The 17,584-nt window shown below is 44.1% G+C and overlaps 1 protein-coding gene across 1 annotated transcript; it reads left to right on the top strand.

The window, feature by feature from the left end:
- The first annotated feature begins 93 nt into the window (after positions 1–93).
- On the top strand, positions 94–1,242 carry LOC118938891 (protein SPMIP1). Its single transcript, XM_036945546.2, has 2 exons — positions 94–711; positions 997–1,242. Exons 1-2 carry the CDS (start codon positions 315–317, stop codon positions 1,110–1,112), a joined length of 513 nt encoding a protein of 170 aa, XP_036801441.2. The 5' UTR covers positions 94–314; the 3' UTR covers positions 1,113–1,242.
- The last annotated feature ends 16,342 nt before the right edge of the window (positions 1,243–17,584 follow it).

The raw sequence follows: 17,584 nt of genomic DNA, 5'->3' as shown, positions 1-17,584 counted from the left end.
ATTGACCGCTTGGCCAATCAAATCTCGCTTAGGGCCCCCCAAAAGGGTGGAACCGGCCCTGGTGTGACGAAATAAACCTATTGTTACGCAAACGTTTGGAGAGGTCTCACGAGCGCACACATTTTGGTGATGGAAAATTCATTCCTACACCTCGTGCAATTTCTCTTGCACATTTAATGTGATGGGGATTGTATTGGTGCTGAATGTATCCAGATAATAAAAGGATATTCCAAATATTTTATTGCTTTGGGTGACAGTTGTGCATAACCTGAACCCGCAAGAAGACTAGCTGGCTTTTGGGAAGAGCAGCGGACATGGATTCTCAAAAACAGGAGTTTTGGAAAGAGGCTATTTTGAAAGAAAAAATTGTCAGACTAAATTGGTTTCGAGATAACTGGATCAAACCTAAACTCGTCAAAAAGGTGGGTGAAAAACGAGGGATGAAACTGCCACAAATCAACGAACCTCAACGTGAAGCGAAACCGTTGAAAACGCTGACCAGAGATGGGGCGCAGGTCAAAAGTAGAGATGAGAAGGTCCTTATTGATGTGATGCGGCCGGTTTCGGGAGAGACTCGCGATGTGCTGTATGATGGCTTTTCGTTAGAGGAGACTGGACGCTACAAATACCTCCTCCTCAGGAAGCAAAAGGATCCTGAGGTCAAGTACCTCTACCCTATAACCAGCAACTGGCAGTATGGATGGGGTCTGGGTAAAAAACAAAAACATTTTTTATTTTAAATTATTAGGCTTAATTGTTGAATAACCAATTAAACAGGCATTCTATCAACATAGTAAAACCACTCATGGATTTGGAATGTTTAAAGTATAAATAGCCTAAATTAACTGGAACATCACATGCAATGGGGCATATAGTAGAAAAACTATTCAGGGGGTGCCATCATGGTCCTGCCCAGCTTTTAGCTCTACTACATTCCATGTCTTATCTCCAGTTGTCATGGTAACTGTCCCTGCTGCGCCCCATTTTTGAATACAGGTGATATGAACAAGGCCTACGTCCCGATGTACGCACTCAACGCCATTGTGAAAGAGAGCTTTTTCCGCAAGAACGGCGTCTTCCCTCGCTCCGCCACCTCAGACACCGTGGCGTGATGGTGCCTACCGGATCGCACAGGACTCAACTGACAATACAGACCCAACACCTGCACATGGTTTTGTGAAGACGAAAATTAAGCTGATAAATAGAATGTGTAAAATAAAAGGGTGTTTCTGGAAACTTGTACCACTGGCGTTTGAGATGGATATTGCCATGTTGGCCTAAGGCCATGTTGCCCCCCCCCCCCTTTCAACACACACTGTCTCAATTCTAAGTAACTAAATTATCAATGTGAAGTAATACACCAGACACTCAGGCCTTTGTCCCCGTTGGCTATGAGGCTATGGCCTAATGTCATGAATCATTCACCTGCTGGGTTAGTATCGTATTAAGCCCTGCTTTTCACAAGTGGGCAGATCAGCTTCCTTTCACCTGGCTGCCACAGGTGGGCAAGGAGAGTTGGTCTGTAGTCAGGGATGAGTGAACCAACGATGAGCCCGGAGAATAGAGTGGATTCTGTTACAGTTTGCTACTCTGGTAACAGCGAGAGGAATTGAGGGCCAGACACAGGTGTCTGAATGTGTAGGGAAAGAGGCATGCCAACCAGCCCCCTTACCTCACTAAATTAGAGAGAGATAAATATATCCCCTCACCACAGTTTTATAGGTAGTAGCCTATTAAAGACAGACTATTCTGATGTGTCTAACATACAACATAACAATGCGTTTCCTCTTTTCCTTAACGTAATTCTATTTCTGCCTGTTCAAACAGCCCTAATGCAGAGAGACCCAGTAAAGCTCTGCTGTGAGTCTATTTGTACAGTCACCACAAGGGGGAGCCCACACCTCACAATAGACAGAGCAGTGAGCATGACAACGCGATATGGCAGCTTGGTCGAAAGGCTCTCTGAAATTACATGAATAGTCAGTCAAAGCAATGTACTGTAACCCAAGGGACAAAGGCTGGCATTTATGTGAAATGCAACTACCCCAATTTATTACCTACTTATGTCAGTCAAAGATTCTACTTGAATCACAGCGTTGACCACCAGACAACACAGGGGAGAATGACCTCCAGAGAGTGCCACTGTTTTTTCATAGACAGATCAATGCCAATACTCTATTGTAACAGAGAGCATTAGAGGAGATATTGTCAAGAAAATGTGAGACGTGCGATGGCAATTCACTCCATTGGCACTTTAGCTATCAAACAAATAGGAAATTACAGGCTCCTCTTATTCCTAGTCTGATGATGCTCTCTCATCACAGGGCCCCATCAGGACAGCAGGCTGTGCTCTGTCAGATAAATAGCTCTCATTACCCACCCAGACACTCCCATAGAGACAGCATTAGCACAGGCAGCCAAATGTCACCACAGCCAGATTCTGAAGCACTGTGATGGGAGCAGTGAGAATAGAATATACTAAACAAAAAAAGATAACCCATCCACCTGACAGGTGTAGCATATCAAGAAGGTGTAGCATATCAAACAGCATGATTGTTACACAGGTGCACCTTGTGCTGGGAACAATACAAGGCCACTGTAAAATGTGCAGTTTTGTCACAAAACACAATACCACAGATGTTTTGAGGAAGCGTTCAGTTGGCATGCTGACTGCAGGAATGTCCACCAGAGCTGTTGCCAGAGATTTGAATGTTCGTTTCTCTACCGTTTCTCTGCTGCCTCCAAAATCGTTTTAGAGAATTGTGAGAATACGCCTCACAACGACATACCACGTGTAACCACGCCAGCCCAGGAACTCCACATCCGGTTTCTTCACCTGTGGGATCATCTGAGGGGGTGCTGAGGCATATTTCTGTCTGTAATAAAGCCCTTTTGTGGAGAAAAATCTATTCTGATTGGCTGGCCCTGGCTCCCCAGTGGGTGGGCCTGGCTCCCAAGTGGGTGGGCCTATGCCCTCCCAGGCCCACCCATGGCTGCGCCCTTGCCCAGTCGTGAATTGACTGATTTCCTTATATGAACCGTAACTCAGTAAAATCTTTGAAATTGTTGCATGTTGCAATTTGTTTAGTATATCATTACTAGAATGGTTGAAGTGCATCAGGACATTGGCAATGTTTCAGGCTTCTTAGAAGCTGATTATTCTTCCAATCAGTGAGTGAATCAGCTTGTCGTTTTCGATGAATAGAGCTCCTTGCCAATCAAATTAAATAACCAATATCTTCCCGGTCGATGGCCTATTACTTGATTTTCAAAATTGGTCCTGGATTATTTTTGGGTTGTTTCATAGATAAGACATTCACAGCTCTAGTTCCTCCTGGAACACTTCCACAGCACAACAGCACTAACGGGGGAAAAAAATGAATCCATCTCTTTGAGACTCCGAAGGGATATTTACAAAAGTTTTAACCACCCACTTCTATCAATAGAGATGCATATATGCAATTCAAATTACACCAGTTCCTCTGTTAATCCTCTCCATCATGACTCATGGTGTGTGTGTGTGTGTGTGTGTGTGTGTGTGTGTGTGTGTGTGTGTCTGTCCGTGTGTTGCGCTGATCTGCAGACTAGTTCTTTCATCCTATCCTGTGACTCACTGCTGCCATCTTCATCTATAACAGGGGGTCAACCCTGCTACACTTCTCCCACCCACCTCTGGCACATCACACATTTGTTTTTAATGAGTGTGTGTGCCCGTGCGTTTTATGTGCGTGTTGCAATAGAGACAAACTGCACACTTGTCAGTTGAGTGATGGAAGGTCTTGTCATCCTAACCCAGGCAGAACTGATCTCTGGCACGGTTAAACAATTCACACCTCCATCTATGACTGTTATCACCTGCCCTTTCACCATTGGACAGATTATGTCCATACAGGCGCGATACCGGTCTCCAATTGGGCAGGAAACGAAGATGGAAGATTTGACACGGACCCATAGATCAGTGGCATGGCTAACAGAATTTAATGAGTCAGAGTAGACTGTAAAGATGTTTAGTTAATGGTTACATATCGGACCTCCAGCCTTCATTCTTCATATGAAGTGGGTTTTAATGAGCGACCACTTTCAACCTACTCAGCGTCCGCCAGCGTTTAATGGAGAGGAATAATCTCTCACACGTTTGAGTGATTCTGAATAAAACGCCAAAGGTTAGCTAACCTCGGTCTGCTGAAAACTTTGCTTATGACCCTTTCCCCCAGCATGCCTTCTGTCCTTGAGTTGTGGGCTAAGTACCTGTCTCTGTTTAAACTATGTAGGCAGATTAATTACTCATGCTTACATGCCGTGAACGCTGTATGGCTAGACAGGACACGCATTAAGTCTTCCTTAATAATCAAGTATCTTCACCCTTTTTCTTTTCCTTCCCTCTCGCTTTCTTTTTTTTGTTGTCCATACTTCATTCTGGTTCAGTCTCAAAGAGATGAGGGTGTCACTACCAAGTTTGCTGAAAAGGTTAGTTTTCAATGCGTCTTCTCTCTTTCTCTGTCTCTCCTGCTCTTCTAACCGTTTCCAGCTGTCCCTCTTGGTTTTTGTTTCCTCTCTCTCTCTCTCTCTCGGATGTATGAGGATGACTGTGATCTCTGTGCCAGTGTTGGGGGAGCATATTTTGACTTCTATTTTTGAGTAAAAACAACACCTGCCATTTCACCTGCAGATATCAATCCTGCCAACAGTTTATTTCCCCAAAGTCATAACCGTCCAAGAGTACAGTGGTCCAAATATGATCCAATCCCATTCAAGTCTCGCAGCGATAACATGTTTTTCTGTCTGTGTTCTTAGCCTCTGTTTACTTTAGTAATTATATCAGTAAAAAGACCAATCCAATCCCGGAGACAAGAAAACACAATCCATGACATCACATTCCATTTCTCGCGTTGGTCGTATACTCATCAGTGCATCAGAGAGAGGGAGAGGGTTAACTGATTGGGAATGCAATCATACCATGCTGCTGCTAGCTGATTAGATAATTATATCGTAGGCTGGGCTGCTCTTTGAGCAATCAAACATGGCAGCGAGAGACACAGGAGCAGGTGTGTGTCACAGCTCTTTGTCTAGGCATGTGTGGCTGATGCAGGGTGAACACAGGGATGGAATACAGAAACAAAAGCCCGGGGAGGAGAGAGTGACGCAGAGAGACATAAAGAGAGATGCGGAGAGAGAGAGACCGACAGAGAGAGAGAGAGAGAGGCAGAGAGAGAGAGAGGCCTTCTGTTCCAGGGGATCCTGTCCAACTGGCGACTCAGTGGTGCGCGTGGACAGCGCTTCAACTTTTTCATATAATACCAGTGTGTAGGCTGCCACGAACACAAACACACACCCACTCATAATAGCACACAGTAAGCATTAAGCACACACACACAAGTAATGACACATGCACGTGCACACACCAGTGGAGGCTGCTGAGGGGAGAACGAATCATGATAATGGCCGAAACGGAGCAAATGGAATGGCATCAAACACCCTACCATGAGCCCATTCTCCCCAATTATTGTGCCACCGATCTCCTGTGGCACACACGCACACAAACACACAAACATCGGGCCATTTTGTTAGTGTGCTGTCAAACCTGATCCGTTTTAATAGTCGCCACGATGGGGGAGGGGTTGCTTGTACGTTCACATCACTCACAGCTAAATGGATTGACCTGGAGGAGCGATTGACAGGCACAAGCACCTCTTTATGGGTTTGTCAATATTACAATTGTTTGGAAGAGGGCTAATGGACAGAACGGGTGGGGCGGGGGATGGTTACAGGCTGCCCTAAATGGACCATGGAACTCACTACTCCATGATATATACAGTCGTGGCCAAAAGTTCTGAGAATGAAACAAATATTTTCACAAAGTCTGCTGCCTCAGTTTGTATGATGGCAATGTGCATATACTCCAGAATGTTATGAAGAGTGGTCAGATGAATTGCCATTAATTGCAAAGTCCCTCTTTGTCATGCAAATGAACTGAATCCCCCAAAAACTTTTCCACTGCATTTCAGCCCTGCCACAAAAGGACCAGCTGACGTCATGTCAGTGATTCTCTCGTTAACACAGGTGTGAGTGTTGACGAGGACAAGGCTGGAGATCACTCTGTCTTGCTGATTGAGTTTGAATAACAGACTGGAAGCTTCAATAGGAGGGTGGTGCTTGGAATCATTGTTCTTCCTCTGTCAGGTTACCTGCAAGGAAACACGTGCCGTCATCATTGCTTTGCACAAAAAGGGCTTCACAGGCAAAAAATATTGCTGCCAGTAAGATTGCACCTAAATCAACCATTTATCGGAAAATCAAGAACTTCAAGGAGAGAGGTTCAATTGTTGTGAAGAAGGCTTCAGGGCGCCCAAGAAAGTCCAAGCGCCAGGACCACCAAGTTGATTCGGCTGCGGGATCGGGGCACCACCAGTACAGAGCTTGCTCAGGAATGGCAGCAGGCAGGTGTGAGTGCATCTGGGGTAAAGTCATTTCCGAGAGCAACTTCTCCCAACCATCCAGGAACAGTTTAGTGATGAACAATGCTTTTTCCAGCATGATGGAGCACCTTACCATAAGGCAAAAAGTGATAACTAAGTGGCTCGGGGAACTAAACATCGATATTTTGGGTCCATGGCCAGGAAACTCCCTGGACCTTAATCCCATTGAGAACTTGTGGTCGATCCTCAAGAGGCGGGTGGACAAACAAAAACCCAGAAATTCTGACAAACTCCAAGTGTTGATTATGCAAGAATGGGCTGCCATCAGTCAGGATGTGGCTTAGAAATTAATTGACAGCATGCCAGGGCGGATTGCAGAGGTCTTGAAAAAGAAGGGTGGGTCAACACTGCAAATATCGACACTGCATCAACTTCATGTAATTGTCAATAAAAGCCTTTGACACTTATGAAGTGCTTGTATTTATACTTCAGTATTCCATAGTAACATCTGACAAAAAAATATCTAAAGACACTGAAGCAGCAAAGTTTGTGGAAATTAATATTTGTGTCATTCTCAAAACTTTTGGCCATGACTGTACATAGTTACATATATAGGATTAGGATTTATCTTATACTGTCCCGGCCGATAAGCAACAGGGTCTCTGTGGTAGGGCAAGGAGTTGCACTATTGCACAAATACAGTATATTACACCCCCTTTTCTGTAATCCGGTCCTCGACGTGAGAAATAGTTCTGATTTTCATTCTTCTTCTCTAATCAGAGGTTGATTCAGTCCTGGGACACCCGGTGAGTGGACGGTCCTGTAGTACTAAGCGATAAAGCAACATAAACATATTTTTTTTTATAAGTTATTAATTAAACAACTAATTGACGGAAGTCGGTTCCATTTAGTTAGATTTTTTTGGGAGCCCAACATGCAATTTTTCTAGAAAGAAATCAAATAATTCACGACAGGAGAGAAATCAAGTCAAGAACTATGTGGGACGCTGGGCTGAAGGGAGTTTTCATTAAGCAAATATTCAACCCAGTTCAGCTCAGAAACATGTTTATTAACTACAACGACCATAATCCATTGCACCTGTTTTTTTCTGTCCCCGACAGAATGAGGACGAAGCAAGAGGTTTCACTCTCCCAAAATCTGTCCAAAATAACCCCAATGCTTTTGTATGGGCTTATTGTGGACCTAAGCGTGTCGTCTTCCTACCAGCCTTTGGGACAACGACATCTATTGTTAGGGTGGAGACATGAACATCTCTTCATTATATTCAGATCTCTGGACGGATACACTTTTACGCCTGATACAGTACGTTAGGTTACATACACCCGGAGAGAGAGAAAATGTAGCCTACACCACACAACGACGACACGGACAGAGACAGTTTGTGAAAGTATGCCTTATCTAACTAGAAGAACTAGTACAATGATTTTGTCAGACAGCTCTGCAGCATACTGAGGCAGGCTAGCTATATAGGATGACTACAGACAGTACAGTATGGGTAGAACATAGACAACTGGCTGGCTGACTGCTACTGCCTGAACAGAGATGAGATGACTTTAATAAGGAATGAAACATAATAAAGTCGTCAAATAAAACTAAGTAATATATACAACTGAAATATTGTAATATTTCAAAGTAATTTCCTATTGATGTCTACCCAATGTGGACCTGACAGAGACCATTTAAAAAAAAAAAATGGGCAATTTAATGTTTACTATTTTGGGCTTTGGAATTTCCATTAAAAAGCTCTAAAATCATTGTAATGTCATCATTTGTTTAATTTTAGAAACTCGTGATCATTTTTTTTTTTAATAATCGAAACGAAACCGAACCGACCTCAAAAAGCATTAATCGCTCAGCACTACTCACTGGCTAATCAGTGATGTCAATCAATCACTTATTAACTTCCAGAGAGAAAATCAAATCAGAAGTATTTGGGGCTCACAGTTGAGTACCCCTACACTACATACCCTAGACTCACATACCAGGCCTCTAGGCTTGCCACCAAGAAGCAATTACGAAACCAGTTAAATCAACTCCTTTCTCTTTGACTTAAAAACCTTTAAAAAACACTGCATTCAAGGAGATGGTCATCTGCACAGAAGTGATCTAGTTGTTGTAATGAAGTCATGGATCACTGAGGTCAATTGAGGCTTAGACCTTGGTGACGTCCAAAATGGCCCCCTATTCCCTATGTAGTGCACTACTTTTGACCAAAAGCAGTGCACTATATAGGGAACAGGGTGCCATGTGGGATGCAGACTTGACCTGGAAGTTACACAAGAAGAACATCAACACTTCTTGATGGTTCGATGAAGGGGTAGTAAGACTGCCATATAGCCTTATATCTAAATATATAAAGATTAGCTTAGCTTCAGAGACAAGACAGCATTGGGATGCAGGGTGGTATTCTGCTGGTAGACTCCAGCTAGGAGGGCAATTGCAGTAGATTGACTTAATTTATCCTGAGCACAGCTATGCAGCATTTGTGATTGGTAGCAAACTCTTTAGTGAGTGTTTATAGGCCTAGAGCTGGTTGGGGACAGCCTGTCCTCTTTTAACAGATGTTAGATCAGGTGGTATTTGCAAACAGTCTAAATGTAATGAATTCCTCCAGTGGCAGGCCAGAGCCAGGCTTATTAATGTAATTCCTCTTTAATTAAAGCTAAGGACTGTCAGGCACTCTGCTGATACCATAGCCCTCTGTTAGCCTGCTTGCTCATCTCTCTATACCCCTCCCTATATCACCCTCCCTCGCTGTCTCTCTCTCTCGCTGTCGCTCTCTCTCTCAAACTATTTCTATGTCACCCCTCTTTTGGTCCCCCTCTCTCCCCTATTTCTTCCCCTCTTTCATCCTTCCCTCTGCCCCACTCTATATCTCCCTCTCTGTTCCTGTATTTCTCTCCCCCTTCGCAAACTTCTCCTCGCACACTATCAGGAAGTGTTACATCACTTACGTGAAGTGCCGTGGTGGTATAATAAGGAATCACTTTAGTCTAGCCTGTAAAGTGAAGTCAAGTGAAGACCGCACACTGCTCAGATGGAGTAAATCATGCTGTTTTACAATAGGCTGCCATTTGTCATTGTTCCTGACAATAGTGTCTGGTAAAAGTTGATTGAATATAAAGCTCCTTGGTGAGAGTTTTGATCTTCACACAACGGCTCTCCTAATATGAGCCGACTAAGAGCAGACTGAAAATAAAGAAGGAGAAAGAGAGCGAGAGAGAGAGAGAGAGAGAGGGAGGGGGAGGAGGTGGATAGACTGCTTTTAACCTGTCAAGCTCACTTCTCACCAATTCAATCATCTCAGACAGAATAAATAACCCTGGAAAGGGAATGATTTATAAAAGGTCACACGCACGCACGCGCACGCACGCACGCACACACACACACACACACACACACACACACACACACACACACACACACACACACACACACGTACACACACACACACACTACTTAAACATGCACCCACCCTCTCTCTAAATTGTAGCTGTTTTTCCACATTCGGACATTCAGTGCATAACAGCATTAGACATGACATTCACTCGGGAAAAGCTCCTTGCTTATCTAAACTGCTTTGCTTTCAAACGGTGAGCACTCTCTGTGTGCGTACAGATCTCCCAGTGTTTAACAACAAAGACAACAGCAATTAGGATGATGATGGTCATGTTATGGTAACAATCCCTCCTGGACCTTTTCTACAGTATTTCTCTGAATGGGTTTGATGTTCTTCAGAGGGCCCTTCAGCAGAGAAGGATGGAGCACACACAGCCCTGATTTCCTTTCACCCAGGTGACTGACATTTATTCTGAGACAGTAAAACGACTACAAGAAAGGCACACAGAAGATTTCTGTGATATCTCATCCTTAAAAAAACTATGTTTTTTATATTGCAGCCGTATTGCAACTGTTTCCACTGAGGTGTCGTTTGAACGCTTGAGCTGGTGTTTACTTGTACAGTGCAAAATGAATAACTAAATTACATCTAAAACGGATTGTTCTAGCCTTAACCTTAGATCCACACCTGAGCCCTTTACTGTTTACTTAAAGGTGTGTTAAAGCCTTTGAAGGAGTAGCGTCTGTTTGAAATCCCTTCTGGTGCTGATGAGTGATGTTCCTATCAGGTATCAGGGGGAAGCAGGCCATCAGCACAACACACATGGGACAGGTGAGAGCAGACTTGGAGCAGTCAGGGGATTAAAGACAGGCCAGACAGCACTCAGCCCAGCAGGGGAGATGGGGTCTGGGGGGGAGGCAGGGGCACGTTAGTGGGTTCAGCTGGCTCTGATCAACCAGAGAGAGAAGTCCCTATTTGACCACCTGTGGAAAGGAGGAGGCGGGTGAGGAGGGAAGGAAAAGAGAGATGGTTGGTGAAGGTGAAAGAGAATAGGAGAGTAGGAAAGAGAGGACGATGGTGTAGTGGATTATGGTGGGGAGAACAGAAGGAGAAGACAAGGGAATGGTGATAAAGGAGGAGGGAGAGATGAGGGTTGGAGAAAGGGTGAAGGTAGAGGAAGATGTAAGGATGGGGACGAAACAAAGCAAGAACGTTACACTTGAAGGAAGCTATGAGAAAGGAGGGTAGAGAAGGAAGGGGGGATCTATGTCCTCAATCCCTCCCATACCTTTTAAATATGAACAGAGTCACACTCTGATGCATAAACACAGACAGACAGACAGACAGACAGACAGACAGACAGACAGACAGACAGACAGACAGACAGACAGACAGACAGACAGACAGACAGACAGACAGACAGACAGAGACTTGATGGTAAGAGATGGTTAATGGTAAGAGGAAAAGGGAAAGGTGTCTCGAGCATATTTGTTCCCTGTATCTTTTATGGGGGATATAAAGAGAGAACACATAGGTATTTTGAAGCAGACAATGTCAGAGTGGGAGACATCCGGCTCAGGCATACACTCAGAGGAAGCAGGAATGGGAGGGAGAGGGGCTAATAGCCTCCTAAAATACGCAGTAAAAGGAAGTGGCCACAGTCATGGCCCTCATAAAACCCATTTTCAACTGATCCATGAAGGATCTATTGTCTAGAACAGAACACTCCATGTAATCCCATTAACAAGGAGACACAGCACAATCACACCCAGCCACAGACACACATGTGCTGAAAACGCGCACATACACGCACACCAGTGGAGGCTGCTGAGGGGAGGACGGCTCAAAATAATAGCTGGAACAGAGCGAACAGAATGTCATCAAACATATGGAAACCTAATGTTTGATATATTTGATACCATTCCACTTATTCCACTGCAGCCATTACCACGAGCCTGTCCTCCACAATTAAGGTGCCACCAACCTCCTGTTAAACACACCCAACCACATACAAACATACACTATATTTACAAAAGTATGTGGACACCCCTTCAAATGATTGGATTCGGCTATTTGAGCCACACCCGTTGCTGACAGGTGTATAAAATCGAGCATATGGCCATGCAATCTTCATAGACAAACATTGGCAATAGAATGGCATTACTGAAGAGCTCAGTGACATTCAACATGCAACTGGCATCAAATGGGTTTCCATGGCCAAGCAGCTTCACATGAGCCTAAGATCACCATGTGCAATGCCAAGCGTCGGCTGGAGTGGTGGAAAGCTCGCTGCCCTTGGACTCTGGAGCAGTGGAAACATGTTCTCTGGAGTGATGAATCACACTTCACCATCTGGCAGTACGACGGACAAATCTGGTTTAGTGGATGCCAGGAGAACGAATGCTACTTGCCCGAATACATAGTGGAGGAATAATGGTCTGGTGCTGTTTTTCATGGTTTGGGCTAGGCCCCTTAATTCCAGTGAAGGGAAAACCTTAAAGCTACAGCATACTATGACATTCTAGGCGATTCTGTGCTTCCAACTTTGTGACAACAGTTTGGGGAAGACCCCTCAACCCCATCAAACACCTTTGGGATGAATTGGAACGGCAGCTGCGAGCCTGGCCTAATCGCCCAACATCAGTGCCCAACCTCACTATTAATCTTGTGGCTGAATGGAAGCAAGTCCCCGCAGCAATGTTCCAACATGTAGTGGAAAGCCTTCCCAGAAGAGTGAAGGCTGTTATAGTAGCAAAGGGGGGACCAACTCCAAATTAATGCCCATGATTTTGTAATGAGATGTCCGACGAGCAGTTGTCCACATACTTTTGGTCATGTAGTCTATATGCGCAAAGAAGACTTGCCTAATTAAATAAAGGTTAAAATGTTTTAAAAAGAAGACTTTCCTAATTAAATAAAGGTTAAAATGTTTTAAAAAGAAGACTTTCCTAATTAAATAAAGGTTCAAATGTTTTTAAAAAGAAGACTTGCTCTGCAGCGTCTCTCTCTCTCTCTCTCTCTCTCTCTCTCTCAGTATAGGCTGACAGCCATCCTCGCCTCTCGCTTGGCTCCTCTATTTCCCATAATGCTGGGTAATAAGGCAATCAGTGCCTAATTGGAATGGAAACATTCAGCTGTGAATGTATCATAATGCTGGAACAAAAAGCTTTTGTCAGGCTTTTAACAACATCACCATCACCAGCACTGGGCCCGGGTCCAGATGACGAATCATACACAGATGGAAGTTTAAGTACTCTCTCATTGTAATGTTAACACTTTTTTTGTAATATCTGTAGTTATTGTTTCCACCAGGCAGTTACCGCTCAAATTAGCAATAAAATACTTTTAGGGTGGTAAAAGGGGGAGATGTTGCCAAAAAGTAACGTAAAATATGTCCCCACTAGAAATTCTCAACGGGACCTTTAATTTCCACTACAGAAATGTCCTTTATACTTCAAAACGTCTGTGATTATTCTCTCAGAGGGAAATGCAGAGGTCACGGTTGTGTTTTTATGTCTTTTTTTTCTATAAGAGAGATAGGAGTCCATTGTATCCGGGCCGGGCTCAAGTCTAAGGAGTGGGCTGTCTCTGGAAGCTGCAATGCCATAATTGAAGTCGGTGTCAGCTTCATAGCTTTTCACTTTGTCCTTTCTTCCAGACCCCAGGGGCCAAAAGTTTTGGAATTCCCACTTTAATGGTGAAATATTATTGGCAATCCACCTCCCGCTCCTCCTACTTATGCATTTAGTACTTCAGCCACGTTCACTTTCATTCCAAGAAATGGTAATATAGCTTTTAGTATGCAGCCACTTGACTGGCTTGATTAAGTAAAACCAAGAGCAGAAAATAAAATAAAATTACCCAAAAATGCGTACACCCCTACAGACTGACACACACTCACATACACATATTGAGAGCTGGGGACTAGAAAAAGACGATTCTGAGATAATTGGCTTCAACGTTCCGAACCCTCATTGGTTTGAATGGTGTCAGCAATTTCGATTTTGTATTCTTTTTGACTTAACATGAATTGGGGTATTTCTAGTACTTTCTAGGTAGACAACATTGAACAGAACAAGGCTATGCCAATAATAATAAATAATCATAACAAAAAATGCAGATAGAACCTTATGCCCTCCAAATATCAAATGGCAGTCTATAACTTTGACCTGTATTCTATTTCATAAATGTCGTAATATAGTCCACTGTAATAATGTCTATGGCCAATACAGCACAACATACTTCTCTAAATTCAGAACAGAACTGATCTTCCCCTCTGTGTCTCTTCCAGCCCGAAACCACCATTTGGAATTCAATTATGAGAAGTAGCCGGAACCACGCAACCTAAAGAGGTCCGTCATTTTAACGTATTGTCAATACTGCCAATAAGTCTCAGTTTTACATCTTATGCAGGTTCCTGTAATGTTTACTGCCCTGTTTGAGAAGAAGGATGGATGAAGGGAGAAGAGCCAGCCCTGTTGGGATAACCCCAGGGTTTTTACATTACTGAGCACTTTCAGTGAGGTCTTCCGGAAGAGTCTCTTAGGGGACAGAGGCATCAAATTAAAAGGGACCTGGTGAAGGAACAGGCATCAGGGAAAGATATAAAAAAGGACTTGGTGACATCCCCTCAACTCAACCACGGGCCACACAAACAAACAAATGTCTTCTGAATATAAATGAATGTGGCTGTAAACACATACTGTCGGCACACAATGACCACACAACATAGGCACACAAAGATAGAGATACACGCACGCACACACCCTCTGGTCAACCCTTCTGTCCTCTGCTGCTTACTAGCTGCTTATTAAATCGTCCATGCATACAGCATACATCTCCTTGGGGCCCATAGTGTGGGCTTTGAGGTAATTTATTGTCACACACATCGCACGCACACACACACGCACACACACACACGCGCGCGCACACACACGCACACAGAGTCTCCAGACAGAACATATGCGGAGGCTACGTCAGCAGGTCCCAGCCTATCTTTTCTTTCCTCTCTTTCTCTCTCTCTTTTCATCTAAGAATCTCCAGATCGCTCACACACTCTCCCCACACAGTCACACTTGTTCTCTACACTCATTATTGTCCTATTCATCCTTCCAAGTACACACGGGAAAAAGCCGCTGTCTCAGTACTTTGTGAAAATAATACAGATGCATAGTTCGAGGAACTGTTTTGTCAAATGCGGATTCTGAGAACCGTATCTCTTTTCGTGGCATGACAAATGTTACAGTGCATTCGGAAAGTATTCAGACCCACATTTTGTTACGTTACAGCCTAATTCTAAAATGTATTAAATCGTCCACCCCCTCATCAATCTACACACAATACCCCATAATGACAAAAAATGTATTAAAATTTACATAAGTATTCAGACCCTTTACTCAGTACTTTGTTAAAGCACCTTTGGCGATTACAGCCTCGAGTCTTCTTGGGTATGACGCTACAAGCTTGGCACACTTGTATTTGTGGAGTTTCTCCCACTATTCTCTGTAGATCCCAAGCCCTGTCAGGGTTGGATAGGGAGAGTCGCTGCACAGCTATTTTCAGGTCTCTCCAGAGATGTTAGATTGGGTTCAAGTCCGGCCTCTGGCTGGGCCACTCAAGGACATTCAGAGACTTGTCCCGAAGCCACTCCTGCGTTGTCTTGGCTGTGTGCTTAGGGTCATTGTCCTGTTGGAAGGGGAACCTTTGCCCGAGTCTGAGGTCCTGAGCGCTCTGGAGCAGGTTTTGTTTTATCAAGGATCTCTCTGTACTTTGCTCTGTTCATCTTTCCCTCGGTCCTGACTAGTCTCCCAGTCCCTGCCACTGAAAAACAGCCCCACAGCATGATACTGCCACAAACACGCTCCACCGTAGTGATGGTGCCAGGTTTCTTCCAGACGTGACGCTTGGATTTCAGGCCAAAGCGTTCAATTTTGGTTTCATCAGACCTGTTCACCAAAAGTGCCTTTTGGAAAACTCCAAGCAGGCTGTCATGTGCTTTTCACTGAGGAGTGGCTTCCGTCTGGCCACTCTACCATAAAGGTCTGATTTGTGGAGTGCTGCAGAGATGGTTGTCCTTCTGGAAGGTTCTCCCATCTCCACAGAGGAATTCTAATTATGGGGTATTGTGTGTAGGTTGATGAGGGGGGAAAACAAATTCAATCCATTTTAGAGTACGGCTGTAATGTAACAAAATGTGGAACAAGTCAAGGGGTTTGAATACTTTCCGAATGCACTGTATGTTTGGTTGATCGTGTTTTCTGAGTGCTGGAAGGAAAGATCCTCTATTTATTGCATGACAAATGCACATATCATTTCCAGCCTCAGTCATGCCGTTCATGGCACGCATTTCTACCTTCTTAATGCCTAACAATGACAGGCATGCCATAATTACAATCATATGGAGTGTGCAGAGTGCAGTGTGTGCTGGATGAACCCTGATGCGCACGCTGTGAATTACATTCTTTCTGTATCAGCCTGCTTGAAAAAATCAGCATATAAAGAGGTACTGTACGTGTTCTTTTATGACACTAATAGTGGCCTTTTTCACTGTGCTGTAACAAAATGTATACATTCAAAGAAGAAAGGGATGGTGAGAACAATACAAGACCTCAGGGACATCATTAAAAACTGAGGATTGATCAGGTTTAATAGCCTCACCCGTTGGTTATGGGGCCTCGGGTTGTAGACACACACACACACACACACACACACACACACACACACACACACACACACACACACACACACACACACACACACACACACTGGACCCCAGGAAGAGTAGCTGCTGCATGAGTAACAGCTAATGGGGATCCTAACAAACACACACACACACACACACACACTGGGCCCCAGGAAGAGTAGCTGCTGCATGAGTAACAGCTAATGGGGATCCCAACAAACAAACAAACACATACACACACACACTACACATCTAACATTACCATCACTCCAGTCTCCTCATCATCTCTCTGTATTGAAGCAAGAGGATGGCTGTATCTTTAATAGTTAGTTGAGTCCCATTAAAAACATAATGAGCAACTGGACTTCCAAGAACTGTAAAAGCAGGTTAAATTCAATGAATTCTAAAGCATTACTATGAGAATAGTATGACAACAAAGGAAGAAAGACAATTAAATACAGCACATAATGCTTTCATAGATGTGGTTGCGGTGGGGGGGGGGGGGGGGGGGGGGTCCTAATTACACCAACTAGGTGTCACACGCTGATCTGTCTCTCCTGTCTTTGTGTTTGTCTCTACCCCCCTCCAGGTGTCATCCATCTTCCCCATTCTGCCTGCCCTGACCCTGAGCCTGCCTTTCTGTACCTTGTAACACCACACTTGATTATTGACCTCTGCCTGCCCTGACCCTGAGACGACCTGCTGTTCTGTACCTTTTGGACTCTGATCTGGATTAGTGACCTCTGCCTGCCCTTGACCTGTCGTTTCGCCTTCCCCCTGTTCTAGTAATACACTTTTGTTACTTTGGCACTGTCTGTAATCTGGGTCTTCACCAGAACGTGATACTATGGCTGTTTTTTAAAGGAAGAAACTTCTATCAAAGTTGTCTGTAATTGTCGCTAACCTCCTACAATAAGCGTTCAACTCCACATGCTTTGAAATCAGCATTATACTGTACTGGACTGGCATCACACAACTTGATTTAATGTTGAGACATTCCAGGTTGTCATAATAATGCTGTTGCCTTATTACCTTTCATTGACTCACATTAATCTCCAAAGCATTATGTCGGCTATGGTGCCAGACTCCATAGGCATTGCGGCTAAGGAAAGAGCCTCCAGGCTT

Source organism: Oncorhynchus mykiss, chromosome 15 (assembly GCF_057628025.1).
Source record: "Oncorhynchus mykiss isolate SJ-2025 chromosome 15, ASM5762802v1, whole genome shotgun sequence".
Lineage (NCBI taxonomy): Eukaryota > Metazoa > Chordata > Actinopteri > Salmoniformes > Salmonidae > Oncorhynchus > Oncorhynchus mykiss.
Note: the sequence above shows the minus strand (reverse complement) of the source record. Positions and strands in the feature narration are given on the sequence as shown.